General features: G+C 58.5%; 3 protein-coding genes across 3 annotated transcripts; 2 read left to right on the top strand and 1 right to left on the bottom strand.

Moving 5' to 3' along the window:
• Window positions 1-2,287: 2,287 nt before the first annotated feature.
• On the top strand, window positions 2,288-2,735 carry PUNSTDRAFT_136797 (uncharacterized protein; the record flags this gene model as incomplete). The annotated part of the gene is made up of 2 exons (XM_007386406.1): window positions 2,288-2,296; window positions 2,358-2,735. 2 exons carry the CDS (start codon window positions 2,288-2,290, stop codon window positions 2,733-2,735), a joined length of 387 nt encoding a protein of 128 aa, XP_007386468.1.
• A 68-nt stretch (window positions 2,736-2,803) lies between these two features.
• PUNSTDRAFT_136796 (uncharacterized protein) lies at window positions 2,804-8,503 on the top strand (the record flags this gene model as incomplete). The annotated part of the gene is made up of 7 exons (XM_007386405.1): window positions 2,804-4,464; window positions 4,514-6,362; window positions 6,419-6,648; window positions 6,696-7,084; window positions 7,134-7,300; window positions 7,351-7,588; window positions 7,647-8,503. 7 exons carry the CDS (start codon window positions 2,804-2,806, stop codon window positions 8,501-8,503), a joined length of 5,391 nt encoding a protein of 1,796 aa, XP_007386467.1.
• A 332-nt stretch (window positions 8,504-8,835) lies between these two features.
• PUNSTDRAFT_127489 (U4/U6 snRNP-specific spliceosomal protein) lies at window positions 8,836-10,871 on the bottom strand (the record flags this gene model as incomplete). Its single annotated transcript, XM_007386404.1, has 9 exons — window positions 10,637-10,871; window positions 10,473-10,586; window positions 10,342-10,418; window positions 10,179-10,272; window positions 9,973-10,126; window positions 9,788-9,911; window positions 9,525-9,737; window positions 9,366-9,473; window positions 8,836-9,313 (listed from the first exon to the last, which is right to left on the bottom strand). The coding sequence occupies exons 1-9, from the start codon at window positions 10,835-10,837 to the stop codon at window positions 8,836-8,838; spliced, it is 1,563 nt and encodes a 520-aa protein (XP_007386466.1). The 5' UTR covers window positions 10,838-10,871.
• Window positions 10,872-11,159: the final 288 nt, after the last annotated feature.

Genomic DNA, 11,159 nt, shown 5'->3' with positions numbered 1-11,159 from the left:
GGGGGGGGGGGGGGGGGATGGAGGAGATGATGATATGACGACCGGAGCCGTTGCTGCGCAAATTGCCCGTGACTCGCGATGATATTTCCACGGTCACGCTACTTCTAGCTAAACATAACACCGCGATCGTCCTCGTCTGTCTGCAGTGACCTCCGTTCTATCACGTCACTTCCTTGTATATTCTAAACGGTATCAGCAGTGCTTTCTACGTGCTCTGGCATATGTCGCGCCCCATCGTTTATCCCAAACCATGTGCAAGCCTCAAGGGTGATCTGGCTTCGCGACCAACATGTCAATTTCTCTGCACAACCTTCACCTGCAAAGAATTGCGACCAAAGGTATAACATGACAGGCTCTCTGATTTCGGTTTATCACGCCATCCGGACATCGCATGTGGTCGTTTACTCATGCCCTGGAACAGATTCTCTTGCTTGCGGCGCAGCCTCTCGCTGCATCTCTTCCTTTCTGTGGTCTGGGATCCTCATCAGCATAACAACTAATCTGTAGATCTGGACTTCTAGGGTTGTCTCCGATTTTGACTCTCTGTATGTACATGCGAGCACGAGCTCCTCGGAAATGAACCCATTGGATTCCAAGGTCAAAGCTCTGTGGCTACTTCCGGCGATGGTACGAACACCCTGAAACGTGGCCGCGTTCATATTGTCCTCATACAACACGGCGCACAGCTCGACGATAGGGCAAATACTACATGGCGCGCCTGCGGACGGACTTTGCGGGCTTCGAATTCACGCGCGCGTCTTACAAGATGTTCTCCGCCGCCAGCCATATCTGCTGCTTCTCGGCTATCTGACTCTGCGCAAAAGGTCGTCCTCCTTCCTGTGGCATTTTCCTTCGCCTTCGCCGGCAAACGTGGCTTCGACCGATTGGCTATGGAGCAGGGGCATCGAAGGTCCGGCCCACGTTGGCTTTACGGCAGGCCGATCCTAGGCAGCAGCGTTCTCGAGGCTCCCAGGAGCCCGTCACCTGAACGATATCGCCCGCCTTTCCGAGTTCTCTCCCTTCTCCCTTGGGACAGGAACAAGGGACAACACTATCGCGCCCCCGCACTTATCTCGAACACATCGCGCGCGAAGCCTGTGGCAAAGATAGCGTTGATCATTGTCCGAACCTCGTCGTATCGTCGGGTGCTCGGCGCTTCGCGCGCAGAACGGGACTCATCGAGCGCTTTCTGGTTGCCTGCTCCGGACGGGCGCAACTTGGCAAGCTTGTACTAGCTGAGTTGGCGTATCGTTCCCAGCACTACTCACGATGGCGCTAATGTTGGCGTCGGACGATACGCGGTATGCCGATCGCCCTGAGCGCCGCGTCGATCCAGGCGACTCGGGCCTGGCGCTATCGTCGCGCTATTCTTGGACGCCGCCCCGCCCGCATCCCACGCGCGCAGCACAAAAAGCCTCGAGTCGGGGCTTCTGCCCGAGGAGGGTTCCCTGGGGCAGCATATCACTGCCTCAAACCGAGGGGGTGGTCTCGGATTAGTCAGCGGCCGAGCTTGAGTTTGTGGAGGGGACGGCCAAACATGCGTGCCTCTGCTGGCGTGCCTCTTTATCGCCCCGCCAGCTGGCTGGCTTCTCTTTCATTGCGTTGCGCCGATCGGGCGCTTTCTCGGAGCAAGCCATCGCTCGCACGGGGGCCTTATCCACGGCGGCTGGGAGGCTATCGCTGCAGTCCTCGCGGCTCGATATAACGCGCCGTGCCGACCCGTTTCTTCTTTGCTCTCTCGTTCGATAGACGTGTAGTCGGTCGTGGTGGTGGGGGTCAATCATTGCGGTGATGCTATCTCTGTCGTCGGCATAACTCCATCCATCAAGATGTCTGCCGTCGCGCACACATATGACCACTGCAATTCCCCGTCGAAGGGCTGAGGCTGAGTCGGTTGGAGCAGCGCGATCGCGGTACCACCTTGTCGCCGCCGACGGGCGAACCTACTTACCGGTCGGGGCAGACGCGGATGCCCGTTCGAGAGCCTGTGCTGAGCGTGGCTGGAAGCTATCGAGGCCGTCTGTGCCGCGCTGATCCGGGCTGAGCCCGTGTCTCATTAGCTCATTGGCATCGATCCGGTCGGCGAGAGTCGTCTGCGAAGGTGAGCAGGCGAGCAGCGGTTGCGTCATCGGACGATGCCAGCCCGCTACGGAACGTATACGCACCGCACTGCGAGCAGAAACAGCAGGACGCTTTGCCTCCGTCGCGCAGGCTGAGACAGGGTGGGGGACGAACGATCGATCTAGGCGTAGTTACGACCCGTCGTCCGTGAGCAGAACAGGAAGTGATGGATAGGGTCAGCGTCGCCAGGAAAGGAAACAGCGCGTCAGCGGCGCTTCTTCTGAGCAGGCCGGCAGTCGCGCGTCGACACCGAGCACGCTGCCCAGACGTGCCCGCCATCTGCTCCTCCACCCGACGACGTCGAGCACGCCCTCGTCCTCGCCGTCGCCCGCGTCGCCGCCAACTGCGCCCGCACGCTTACGGCGGGCCCTGCGTCATCGGTCACAGCCCAGGATCTGGTGGCGCGCTCCCATCTCCGTGGGCCTCACTTCGGGAAGTTGCCTATAGGCGGCATCTCAGCGCGAGCACGGGCGACGGATCCCCTGCGCACCGGGCAGCTGACTCGCTCAAGCGGTGAGTGTCCCTCGTCTAATCTGGGCCCGTCGGCACTCTCCCACCCCCGCTGCCGCTACGGAACGCTGATGCTGCCCTCCTTCACCGTCACCGGCAGCTGACTGACCGTCCCTCCGTCCCGCCTCCTCTCCGTGTGTCCTTTACCCTCTCGGCGACGTGCCTCACGCTCATGGCCGCCGCCGTTGTTATCTCCCAGACCAGCTACTCGCCGCAGACGCCGACGGGCTCGTTCTCGTACGCGATGGCGTCCCAGGCTCTCGCTTCCTCCTCGCGCACCCCGCAACCAGCGCAGCTCGACCCCGCCGCGCCCCACCCGAAAACGTTCCGAGACCGTCTCCAGAAGAGCCTGCGCACCGTCGGCGCCAAGACAAAGTCCAAGGCGTCCGCGCCCCCCAACCTCGACGACTTTGCCGCCGCCTCCACCTCGGACAAGGGCAAAGCGCGGGCCACCCCGGATCACGATCCGCAGAAAGAGAAGGAGAGGAGCAGGCTCGGCGCCGCTTTCCGACGATTCGAGTCCAAGGTCTCGTTCAGACCGGCGCCCAACGATATCTCCACCCCGCCGGGCGCGTTTAGGTCGCCCGCTCATGACGCGACGAACCCCGACGATCCTCCGGGTAGGCCCAGCTATGGCTCGCTGCGCGGAGGCTCTATTTCCTCCCCCGCCCTCCACCTCTCCTCGCAGGCGATACCGTCGCCGCGGTCAAGGCCGTCCGTCGTCGCTTCGTCCTCTTCCACGGCGTCCGTGCTCGCCTCGCCGCCGCGCGAACCCTCCCGAAGGCAAAGCGCCCGCCCCGCGCCCCGCGAGATAAGCGGTCCCGCACCACTCGCACCTCGCAGAGCGCAGAGCATCACCGCCTCCACTGCGTCCCCTTCTCCCCTGCCGAAGGTCAAGTCTCGACCCGCCCCGCTGTACGAGGGCGAAACGCCTCCCGTAACTCCCACCCGCGCACCTCGTTCACCCACGTCACCTACATCGCCTGTACAACGTGCTCGCAGCCCGCAAGTCGACGAGTCCCCCACAAAACCTCACTCTCGACAGCTGGGCACTTCCAGTCGAGCAGCCGCCAGCTCTGGTCACCTACCCCTCTCCGAGCGACCTGTATCGCCATCAAGTCCCAGGGCGCGGTCACCTATCGACCGGCCGAAGATCGTCACATCGGGCCGGCCGTCGCTCGCTTCCGCTTCCACGTCCCACCTTCCCCTTTCGAACGCTCCGTCCACTCCGGCGAGAAGAACCTCCATCGAAGCGCGCCGTCCATCGGTTGAGGCCCGACGTCCGTCCGTCGAGATCCGACGACCCTCGATCGAACAGACTCGACGCGCCTCCATCGAAATCCGGCGAACCTCACTCGACCAGCGTACGTCAGGCGGAGCTCGCAGACCCTCGCTCGAAGCACCCCGTCCGCCGTTCGCGAACGATTCCCCGACGCACTCTCGGTCCGGCTCGCCGTCCTCGCCAACCTCCTACCGGCCCTACTCCCCTTACAACGGCCTCGGTCACAGCCGCATGAACACGTCGACCACCTCCCTCACCACGGCGTCCCACTTTGAGCACCGCGAGCTGATACGGCAGGCATCGTCCTTGCTGTGCAGGGAGATGGTCAGGCCTCCCGCGCAGCTCAGGAAGAGCGGGATCAGCGACAGGGAATGGGAAGAGGTCGAGGTCCGGTTGAGACAGCTGGCGAGGTTGGAGAGGATCTGGGGGAAGAGCGGGGCAGGAGCGAGCCAGACCAACCTCGCCGCTGGCGGTGGTTTCGGCGCCGCCGGAGAGGACAGGGAACGGCGGCTGTTCGCGGAGGCCCTCAGGGATGGCTATGTCCTGTGCCAGTGCGTATCACACCTGTTGTCGGTGGCAATGAAGCTAACAGTTCTCCAGGTTCATGAACAAGCTCCGCCCTGGATCACTCACGAACGCCAATGCCCGTGAAGACGGCCTGGTGCGCACGACTAATATCACGCGTTTTCTCGCCGCTTGCACGACGTACGGCGTCCCTCCCGAAGACCTCTTCAACCGTGACGACTTGCTAGAGACGACGCCGGAGTCCCTCGCGCGTGTCGCACGCACCATATTCGCGCTGTTCAATATGACGGAACACGCGACCCCTGATCGGTCCAAGTTTATATCAGGGGGCGGAGGCAAGCATACGCCCTACGGTACAAACTCCTCTCGGGGTACCGCCTCGACGCCGAACCTCGCCCTGCAACGCGCCACATCCCCTCCACCCAACGGCAAGAAGCAGCCTCTCCCCACGCTGGACGACAGCGCCTTCGACAGTTCTTCGTCCGAAGAAACCGCTCGCAGCGCCGATGCGTACGCGAGGGAAGAAGACCGACTCACCCCGCTCCCGGTTCCTCCTCGCTCCCCCCTCCGCACCAGATCCACGGCCTCTAAACCTATCCCGATCCCGGAAAGGATATCGGTGGCCGACTCCAACCGCGCCTCCGTCGGCGACTCGGTTCGCATGTCACTGGCCGAGTCGGCCTGGGCCGACCGGCAATCGATGGCGAGCAGCCAGGCGACGGACCTGACGGAGTTCTCGAATCTGAGCCTGCTGCAGGTGCAGCGGAGCCAAAGCAGCGGTCAGAACAAGTTTGGCACCATCCGCACGGTGACCACTGACGCGACGTCTTTTTTGCCCTCTGAAGAGCATCGCGAGACGACGGCGCCGTCGTCGCCGACCGACGAGTCGCGCCTGGAACTTCGGGCGCGCCGGTTCTCCAGGGAGCGCAAGCCGAGCGAGACGGCGGTGGTCGACCTGACGCGGGTGATGGAGGAGACGGAGCCGAGCTCGAGTTCAGAGGCGAGCAAGAAGAAGGATCGGACCCGAGTACCAGGCGCTGAACACGAGCGCGAGCGCGAGCGCCTGCGGGCGGAAAGGATACGCCTCGGAAAGGGCAAGTGGCCGGACGACTTCATCGACGCGTTTGGCCAGCTCCGGTCCCCCATGATGCCGGCGTCGGAGGCTTCCGGCGCTTCGACTCCGCTGTCGTCTTCACCGCGGAAAGTGTCGTTCATCAACAACATGGCCAACCGGGATTCGTCGCCGACTCCCACTCCTATGTCGTCCTCTCCTCCCCGCAAACTGGCGTATGTCGGATCTCGCGCCAACGACAGCTCGGAATCTCTCTCATCACAGCTCCTACCTCGGCGACCTACTCATCGTGCCCGTCACAGCGTTGACGCTCCGAACGTCCTACTCCCGAAGGAGATAGTCTATCGGGAGTCCAGTCCTGACTCTGCATCTTCGCGGCCCGGTATGCTGAGAAGGGCGAGCACCAAGACGGGAGGAACCAGGAACGGCGTGTATCTCCCAAGGAGCAGCCTTGAGCAGGGCCGAACGCCTTCGCAAGAGAGCGAAACACGCCGAGCCGAGGGTGGTGTTCCCTTCCCTCGGGCACTCTCTAACGAACGCTCCATTGCTTCCGGGCTAGGATCCGACAGGTCGCAGGCGGGAGGGTCGGCTCTTGACGAACATCCGGTGCCTCGCGTACGTGGACGTTTTCAGAGCGATATCGACTCTGCCAGCGCCCGCCGCAAACCGAGGCCCACCTCGTATGAAGACCAGGGTGCTAAAGGGCGAACCAGATTCGAGAGCATGGTTAACCTCGGCGTTGATTCGGGGAAAGCCAGCGCTAGTGATATGATTTCCAAGGACTCTTCGGATGGGGGTGCTGTCAGGCAAACTCTGGTAGTCAGAGAAGATGGCAAGCCGTCGACATCATACGTGAGTCAAACCGTGCCTTACTCTCGCGGAGTCTCCTCTGAAGTGGATTTTGCTAGCAACTTGGTAACTGCATCGGACGCGGCCAGTACGGGTCCGTCTACCGGGCGCTCAACCTCAATACCGGGCAGATGGTGGCCGTCAAACGTGTCAGGCTGGAGGGCATGAAGGAGGATGAAATCAAGCAACTCATGCACGAGGTTGAACTCGGCAGACGTCTTGACCATCCCAGCATCGTCAAGTATCTGGGCTTCAGTCGTGATCGCGACACGCTCAATATCGTCCTTGAGTACGTCGTGCGCGGTCTCGTTGTAGCTTCTATTGACCATGCAACAGATATGCCGAGAACGGCTCTTTGCTTCAAACCACCAAAGCATTCGGGAAGCTCAATGAACGTCTAGTCGCCAACTACGTTGTCAAGATCTTGGAAGGACTTCACTACTTGCATCAGAGCGATGTGGTACATTGCGATCTGAAAGCTGCCAACATTTTGACCACCAAGACGGGAAACGTCAAGTTGTCTGACTTCGGTGTCTCCCTCAACATGCGCGCTGTCAAGCACGAGTACCGCAAGGATGTTCAGGGCACGCCAAACTGGATCGCACCGGAAGTCATTGAACTGAAGGGTGCTTCGAGCGCGTCAGATATATGGTCCTTGGGTTGTACGGTGGTGGAGCTCTTTACAGGGAAGCCGCCATACGCCGAGTTGGACAACAGTATGTCAGGTAAGCGCAGCCTTCCGACCGTACCGACATGTCGCTGACCCGCATGCAGTCATGTTCCGGATCGTCGACGATGAGAATCCCCCGATTCCCGAAGGATGTTCACCAGAGTTGGAGGACTTCCTTCGTCTGTGTTTCCAAAAGGACCCGAAGAAACGGCCTAGTGCGGAGTCATTATGTGATCACGAGTGGCTCAAGAAGTATTGGGCTGGGCACAAGGTGAGGCGAACATGGTCTGTAGTTTTGTGGAGGCTCACGTGCACAAAAAGGAGTTGCGCCCCCAAGACAGCATCCCTTTCATTCGGCGTGTCAGTCAGGAGATTCAAAAGAGTCCTCTTTCCGCTCGTTACCTTGCCAGCCTCGACACCTCTGGCCAGGATGCTTCTCAACTGGATGAGACCACACCCAGACCGCTCGGGAGACGCGTTTCCACCGGCCCGACTACGCCATTGGAAGATTCGATTTCCCCTAGGGAGCATACGTTCGTCAAAACAACGTTCAGTAAAGGTCCGTCATCGACAAAAATATTTTAAGTTGATTATGGTTGTCTGACCTCGGCAACCAGCCATGAAGTGCCGTGTATGCCTTGAAGCCGTCAAGAGGAGCGCGGTCCTGTGCGAGCAGTGCAGCCTCATTGCACATGCCAAGTGCGCGCCGCATGCACCACCGACCTGTGATCTTCGCTCGCAACTTCTCATGTACGCGCAATACGCAGAGAATGGTGATCCCGGCAGTGCCTACGCCACTGCCATGGAAATCTTGGCTGCAGCTCAAGCAGCGGGACCACCGACAAGTCATGGCTCCGAACAGAGCGGCTTGCCGTCGCCTCGGACGAGTTTGGACTATCAACCGTCGCAGGCACCATCGTCGCATGGAGCGCCGGTCCATCCCCCTACTGCCTTCAGAGGTTGGGTTCCCTTCAAAAGATCCCGATCTTCACTATCTCCCGAGCCTAAGGAGACGACCTCGACACCCTCCTTGGTCGGCCAATCCCCATCTATCCCGGAAGAGAAGAAAATACTGCAAAAGAAACGTTCGGTGCTGAAACGTCCCTCTCGTCCCGTCATCGAGAAACCCCAATCGCTTTCGAGTAATAGCTCGGGACCCAACACGTCGAGCATGCGCAGTGCTGTCACGGCTGCGGAAAGTATATCTGGCTTCCATCTCGCCCGACCTGAGTCGGTAGCGACCGTCACCGAAACCGACCTTGAGCCTGTCAACCCGAACGCTGGCTCTGGAAGTGCAAGGACCAACCGTGCGTCGCACTTCACCACACGTTCTGCCGAGACGATGGAGTCCGTTTTCGACGAAGCAAGGACCACTTCAATCCCAGGTGGTCTGCCTCCCCCGGACACACGACACCACAAAAGCCGCGCAGACCGTAGCTCGAAAGCCTCTAGCAACGGGTGCTCCATCCAGTAGATCCCTCTTTTGTCATCCACCTTCATTCAGTCAGGAATTATTGAGTCAGTTAATGAGAATGTTCCCTCTGTACACTCGTGCTTCTTTCCTCCCCTTCCTAGTCTAGCTTGCTCGCTCATACTGTCCTGTTTCTCGTCATTTGTTTTTCATTTGTTTTGGACACTCACATACCCGAGACCTCATTATGTACATACCCTCACTCCATTCTCTCGCATTGCATACGTCATCATTGTGATACACGTCGAACATCACTGTCTTGTACACGAGCAACAATGGCCGAGTTGCATGAAGTAAACAAAGTGATGCGGCCTTGGCCCGAATGAGAAGATAACTCATAACACAGTGTCTTCCATTGAGAATAGCTGGAAATTCCTATTATAGGTTCCGGATGCCAATAGTTGTGCATCGCTGGCGAAGTCAACAGACATGACTTTGCTGTTGTCTGTGGATAAGGTGCGCAGCAGCTGCCAATCATCCGCGCTCCAGATGCGCACAAATCCGTCGTATCCAGCACTGGCAAGGTAGAGACCTGACCGATACTTCCATTCTTGCTCTGCATTTGCAGACTTTGGGGGAGGGCGTTCGTCGGAGGTTGGGGCGCCGCTCGTCGCCTGCATAGCAGGAGTGTCCATCGGAGCACCAGTTTGAGATCCCGGCGCGAAAGTCATGGTGGGGAGTGGTAAGTCGCTACGGAAGAATCGCACGTCGGAAACGTTCGATTTATGCGCAGGGATGGTATAAAGCGCCTTCAGCGAGCGCATGTCCCATATACGGATTGTGTCGTCGCCGGCGCCAGTAGCAACCTGGTAGCTAGGAGCAACTGCTCAATGTGATCCAAGATATGAAACATGGAAGAACCAACCCATTCGGAGAGAACGATATGCCAAAGATGCCCTGTATATGGCCGTCCAACACCATGGCGGTCCGGCCAGTTCGCAAGTCCCAGACGCGACCGATGGCATCCAAACCTCTAAAACACCGTAAGTTGCCATTCGCATACAAAGCAAGCTGTGTTGCCTACCCAGAAGCGACTAGGGCGCCATCATCCTGGAAGTCGACCGCGTACACCTCTTTGGAGTGACCTTCCTGGAGCAGAAGCTCTTTTGAGGTAGCAACGTCCCACAACCGCCACGTAGTGTCGAAACTGGCCGATGCCACGTAATCCCCTGACGGATGAAATGCAACGCGGCATACCCGATCTTGGTGGCCTTTCATGATAGCCAAGGGTTGATCGCTGTTCTCGCATGATAAGTGAGTGATGCAAGATCATGTGTAGATAATCACCTTTGCAGTGACCACAGATGGACGCTCATATCACCGGCACCGCTCACAAGGTTGGCAGCACTTTCACTCTGCGACAGAGTTGCTCTAGGATGCCATGCTACTCCGCCAACACGATCGGTATGACCTAGGACATGCACGGAAAGTTCGATAAGCTCAGAAACAGGGACTTAGCGGACAGGACGCACCCACTAGTGTCCGTATAGGCGTACACGCTGGCACATTCCAAAGTTTGACAGACCCCGACCAGCTAGAAGCGGCTAGTATTTTGCTATCAGGGGAGAATCTAACCTGAGATATTGGTCGATCGTCTCCAATTTGGGAACCCATGATGGCGAATCTCTGCAAGAGATATTATGAATCGCCAAGATTCACTCTCTGCAAGCATGCGCACCTTGACTTCCGCGAAGACCTTCTTCCGAATGTCAATGACTCTACCGAGCGGTATTCTGCTGTCGACTCGCTGTTGTGCTATACGTTTTTGAGCTCTGTATGAGCGGGAACGAGAGGAATAGTAAGCACCTGCTTGCGTTCACCATGTGCTAGTGGAAGCCAACCTCGGGAGTGAGAACTCGGCAATCTTTCTTCTTGCCTCGAGTAGTTCAAAAGACCCAGGAGAGTAGAACTCCTCTTGCTACCATTTCATACGTCAGGGCAGCCACGGGGTAACTCAAGATATGATGCAAACCTCCTCTTCGTCACTCTCCTCCGTTAACTCTTCATCCGCACCTATCGCGTCATCTCCCCGAGCTGCATTGATTTGCGACAAGACATATATAAGACGATCTCTGCGGTCTGCGGCCTTCGGTATGATCCATCAGCATCTAGGAGGTCTGGAATACAGCAACTTACACGCTCTCCAAAAAGCGTGATAGGCTCCCCTATCTCGCGAAGACGCGCCTTGACGCGGTTGTCGTCGGTAGGGACGGCCATGCTACGAGCTTTCTTCTTGCGCTCAAGCTCATCGAGTATGACCTGGTTCTCCATGCGCGCTCGCTCTGAGCCCAAGTAGTTGCCATCGTCCATAAGATTATCTAGCGTAAGTTCCGCCATCTTGAAGGTTGGATTTTGATTCAAGAGAGTAAGTATGGTGCGTGCCTCTGGTAGTCGACCACAGCGAAGGCGCACAAGCTTGAAGTCAGGCGTTCACTGCGACACGTGACTGCAGTCTGTTGTCCCGCGGCCGCCTCTACCGGATCCATTGAATGCTTAAATGGCGACCATCGCGTCCTATAGACAAGACGAGATTGTTGCTCAATATGGTGGATGGCCTATGTGACGTGAAGCATGTCGACTGGACGGACTACTCCTCATGCATCCTCATGTCTTGCAGCAAGTATACTTACACCCGCCTTACGCCGCTGGGAAGAATTCG

The sequence above is a fragment of the Punctularia strigosozonata genome (genome assembly GCF_000264995.1).
Source record: "Punctularia strigosozonata HHB-11173 SS5 unplaced genomic scaffold PUNSTscaffold_11, whole genome shotgun sequence".
NCBI classification, from domain to species: Eukaryota; Fungi; Basidiomycota; class Agaricomycetes; order Corticiales; family Punctulariaceae; genus Punctularia; species Punctularia strigosozonata.
Note: the sequence above shows the minus strand (reverse complement) of the source record. Positions and strands in the feature narration are given on the sequence as shown.